The following is a 4,491-nucleotide window of genomic DNA, read 5'->3' as shown; positions in this document are numbered from 1 at the left end:
GCCCGGCACCCAGAGGATGCTGCAGCCCTCGCCCGGCACCCAGAGGTGCCCCGATTACACATTTCAAATGCATCAGCAGCCACGGGAGACAGAAAGGATGTGACTGTGGAAGAAAGCCTTCTGGGTAAAGGCACAAAGTCTGGAACTCCTGCTTCCGATCATCCCAGAACACAGGCAGGGAGTGTGGCAGGGTCCCCCAGCCATGGCCCTGGCTGCCCACCATCGCCTTCTGAGAACCCACAGGGAAAGGGCAGAGAGGGCATTGACTCTCCCCGTGGGGCAGAGCCTGACCATCTGCTTCCTGTTGTGCCTCCTGCAGAGGCGGACACGGGGTGGTTGGGTGGCACCCACCAGCGGGACCCTTCCCATGTACAGGCACCCCTGCCCCCTACTGCTGTTGACACACAGGCAACACTCTGGGCCAGTGTTTCCGAGCCCAGGACCCAGGCAGGTGAAGCCCAGAAACATCCCCCAACCCAGGCAGGTGAAACCCAGAAGTGTTCCCCGACCCAGCAGGGTGAATCTCAGAAGCGTCCCCCGACCCAGGCAGACCTGGGGAGGCAACAGAGTTGCCAGGTGCAGGAGGAGGCCCCTGAGCCCAGTGATGCAGGGAAGAGCGGGGCGCCTTTGGGCCTGAAGGTTGTGCTGACCGCAGCAAAAGAGCCTCAGACACAGTGGGCGCAGGATCTGGGTGGGGACAAAGGGATGGCCATTGGGGTTGGGGGTGCCTGCCAGCACAGTGACCAAGGTCAGCAGCGTCCACGGGGACTCTGGGAGGAGCAGGGGAGGAGAGCAGTGCAGGGAGAGGGCACCAGGACTGCCAAGAACCCAGCCGCACCTCCAGGGGACCCCAAGGGGCCGGGAAGCCTGGCGGCCCAGGGGCAGGCCCAGAAACAGGCTCAGGAAAAGGCCCAGGGACAGCCCCAGAGGCAGATCCAGAGAGAGGCCCCGGGACAGCCCCAGGGGCAGATCAAGAGAGAGGCCCCGGGACAGCCCCAGGGGCAGATCCAGAGAGAGGCCCAGGGACAGCCCCAGGGGCAGATCCAGAGAGAGGCCCAGGGACAGCCCCAGGGGCAGATCCAGAGAGAGGCCCAGGGACAGCCCCAGGGGCAGATCCAGAGAGAGGCCCAGGGACAGCCCCAGGGGCAGATCCAGAGAGAGGCCCAGGGACAGGCCTTGGCCTGTGGGATGGTGCCTTGGGCCTGGGAGCAGCCCGTTAGTGGCACAGCTGAGCTAGTGGCCACTGCTGGAAGGAGTGGAGGGTCTGGAAGCCCAGCCCCCAGGGACAATGGACAGTGGAGGGGCAGTGGACTGGGGGAGCCTGGTGCCCAGCACCCACCCCCAAGAAGCCACCCCCTCGGGGGCAAGAGCATTGCCACCTCTCCCCTGGGCCTGAGAAAGAGCCCAGCTGAGCACACGCCTGAGGCTGGGAGCTGGGGAACTCCCCAGGCCCCGACCCAGGAGGGGCCCCCAGGCCACCCCAGGGCGAAGAGGGACCTGCAGGATGCAATGGAGGCATCAGAGCCTGAATGTCTCAAGAGGTCCACGCGTCTGGCCAAGTACAAAGCCCAAAGCTTCAGTGACCAGAGGGCCTTCGATTTGTCCTTCAGACCAATGAGCCTCAGGGCCAGTGACACCTTTGAGCTCCCAAAGTGAGGCCCGAGTCCAAGCCGTGGTGCCCAGTACTTCGGCATCCGCCCATTGGGGCCTTCAGGTGTTGTCTTGCCTCCAAATTCGTTCTGGAGCGTCCCCTACAGAGACACCTGTTTCCATCATTTTCTTTCCCTTTTTCGCAAGCTGACCTTGGGAGGACTGAGCTACAAGTGGGTGGGGTCCGTGTCGCCCCACAGATTCCCAAGGCTGCTGGGGTGAGAGGTCTGGGTCTTCAGCCTCACAGGCCCTGAGGGTTCTTTGCTTCTTCACCTGAGGGCGCCAACTCACCCCTCTCAGCCTGCGACGAGGAGCTCACACCTCCCTCAGTGGCACAGTGTATGTGTCCCCCTCAACCTGCAGGACGCTGGCACTTTGGGATGCCTCCCACCCGTCCCTGCCCAAGCCCCGCCATGCCCTGGAACAGCGCAGAAGTGTTCCCTGCCCCGGCCTGAGACAGCCCACGACTCCTGCCTTGTTCAGGTGCTGAGATGGTGCATTTTCAGGCTGGAATATTTGAATGCTGTCTAGAGGCAAGGAAATCTATTAAAGCCACCCATCGTCACGTTGCTTCAGATGATTTTTGTTGCTACTCTGGACTATTTGGCTTTTCCTCAGGGCATCTATTTTTTTCTGTTTCTTTTTTTTCTTTTTGAGATGGAGTCTTGCTGTATCGCCAGGCTGGAATGCAATGGCATGATCTCGACTCACTGCAGTCTCTGCCTCCTGGGTTCAAGCGATTCTTCTGCCTCAGCCTTCTGAGTAGTTGAGATTATAGGCACATGCCACCACACCCAGCTAATTTATTTTTTAATTTTTTTTATTTTTGGTAGAGATGGGGTTTAACCATGTTGGCCAGGATGGTCTCGATCTCTTGACCTCGTAATCCACCTGCCTCGGCCTCCCAAAGTGCTGGGATTACAGGCATGAGCCACCACACCTAGCCTCCTCAGTGCATCTATGTTAAAGCACATTTTTTCTCGATGATGGGGCCATACACCTCCTTGTCACCAGCTGCTCGGTGGCCTCTAAAACCCTGACTGTGAGGCTGCCCGGCTGCCCGAGGGCCCCAGAGCAGCTAGATCTTCAGAGTGACCGGACAGCCCATCGCCCTTTGGCCCCACACCTTGGCTTTTGGTGGTGCTCTCCCTGTGAAAAGTTAATTCCTGCCTTTTGAAGGTGTCTTGGTGTTTTTTACCTTCGCTACTGAGCAGTTTTCTGCAACAGCCATAAGCGTTCAAAAAGGCGCTTTGGTGCCTGCTGCTAGCATCTCTGTTTTCTGACTTGGTGTTTTCCAACCTGGCCTTTGAGTGGGCGTTTAGCAAGTGTGTCCTATCCACGGGGAGGCTGGGGCTGCTGGGGTCTCTCTTCCCAGGGCAGGTCTGCCGGGCAGACTAAAGGGTCTCATTGCATCTGTGGCTTTAGCTCTGGGGGGGGCCCAAGCAGGCACTGTGACGTCATGCTCCAGGCAGTGCACGCGTTTCCGACCAGTCAAACAACTAATTTAAGATGCAGCAGGTCAGACCCACCCTCCCCTGCAAGGACATGGGGGTCCTTGTGTCTGGAAGGAGGGCTAGGCTGTGCTGAGCTCTGGGGGGCTGGTTCCCACAGCTCTCCTCAGAGAGCACCCAGGCCTCCTCTATAAATTGGAGGGCCATGCTCCTATCCCACTTGGAGGGGCTTCTGCTTGGCGTGTGGGTTTTCAGTGCGAGTTCCTGTATGTGGAGACTCATAAGTCCTGGGTGCACCTCCCATGTGTGGGAACCGGGCAGCCAGCCACACGCAGGATGGACGGGGGGTGCGGAGGGGGGCAGAGCTGAGTGTGGCGTGCACTTGGCCACAGAGATCTTGCTGTGGTGCTGTTGGGCCCCTGCTAGGAGGGCAGGGTCCCCTCTCTCACTGAGCAGGCAGGCCTCAGGAGTCCAGTGGTCCCTGCCTCTGCTGTCCCGGGAGCTGCAGCTGGGGCTGGGGTTGGCCTCTCGGAGACAGCCAACTGCAGAGGCTGACGGAGCGGCCTCTTTGTCCTGTTGGCAGCCCCCGCTCAGGACGGGGTGGGGGGTCATCCTCCCTGGGGCTGGGGGAGCTCAGGGACCCCCACGTCTGTGTGGCTGCCCTCCCACTCCAGGCACAGCGGCACAGCTCTCACTCTTTACCTATTTGGGGTTTGGGGCAACAAGTGGCAAGAACGTGATGACAGACACGGGAGGTAAAACTGTGTTCACTGGCTGTTCCCTTTAAAAATAAGAGGTGGGACTTGCGTTGCTATTTTTAAATAGACCAGAGAGTGCTCTGGAGAAGCCACTGAGTGGTTTTATTTTAAGTGATGGAAAAAATGGCAAGAATCTCCTCCAGATGACAGCTCTGGAAGCGTCGCGCCTGAACCCCTCTGGCCGCCTGGCGGGCGCAGAGTCTGTGAGCAGCCAGGAGGCCACCTGCTCGGCTGGCCCATCCTTTTCATGTGCCAAATGCAGCCCAGCGTGACGCTGCCCTCAGCTCAAAACACCAGAGCTGGTCTGTATGCAGGAAAAAACTGCAAGTGACTTCACGGGGATTTGGAGCGGTCCGTACATTCACGCGAAGCTGAGACAGTGACGTCTGAAGATAGCTCGCTGAAGTATTTGCACTGCAGATGCAACCGGCATTTCCTTGAAGATAAGGCCCACCCCCTCCCGGGTCAAAATAACTGTATCAGAAGAGTGGTGTGCTAACCACGCCCACGGGCATTTTACGTAAAACCCAGAGTTTTTTTTTTTAAAAAGGAAAGGCAACAGGATAATCATTTTAGCTTCTTAGCGTCATTAATTCTGTGTATTTGAGCAGCTTGTCTGCTGCCTCCTCCTG

The 4,491-nt window shown here is 58.7% G+C and overlaps 1 protein-coding gene across 4 annotated transcripts in view; it reads left to right on the top strand.

The window, feature by feature from the left end:
• Positions 1-2,065, top strand: part of LOC116528850 (collagen alpha-1(I) chain) — a 42,779-nt gene extending 40,714 nt beyond the window's left edge. For 2 of the 4 annotated variants that reach the window (XM_032246304.1, XM_032246303.1), the window contains exon 9: positions 20-2,065. In XM_032246304.1, the coding sequence (XP_032102195.1) occupies positions 20-1,656 (1,637 nt within the window). In that variant the 3' untranslated portion in view covers positions 1,657-2,065. The remainder of the gene's footprint in view (positions 1-19) is intronic. The other 2 variants (XM_032246305.1, XM_032246306.1) reach the window with 2 other exon arrangements.
• The last annotated feature ends 2,426 nt before the right edge of the window (positions 2,066-4,491 follow it).

The sequence above is a fragment of the Sapajus apella genome, unplaced genomic scaffold (assembly GCF_009761245.1).
Source record: "Sapajus apella isolate SASKATOON/1434 unplaced genomic scaffold, GSC_monkey_1.0 scaffold60, whole genome shotgun sequence".
Taxonomy (NCBI): domain Eukaryota; kingdom Metazoa; phylum Chordata; class Mammalia; order Primates; family Cebidae; genus Sapajus; species Sapajus apella.
The sequence above is the reverse complement of the archived record's forward strand: the minus strand, read 5'-3'. Positions and strand labels throughout refer to the sequence as shown.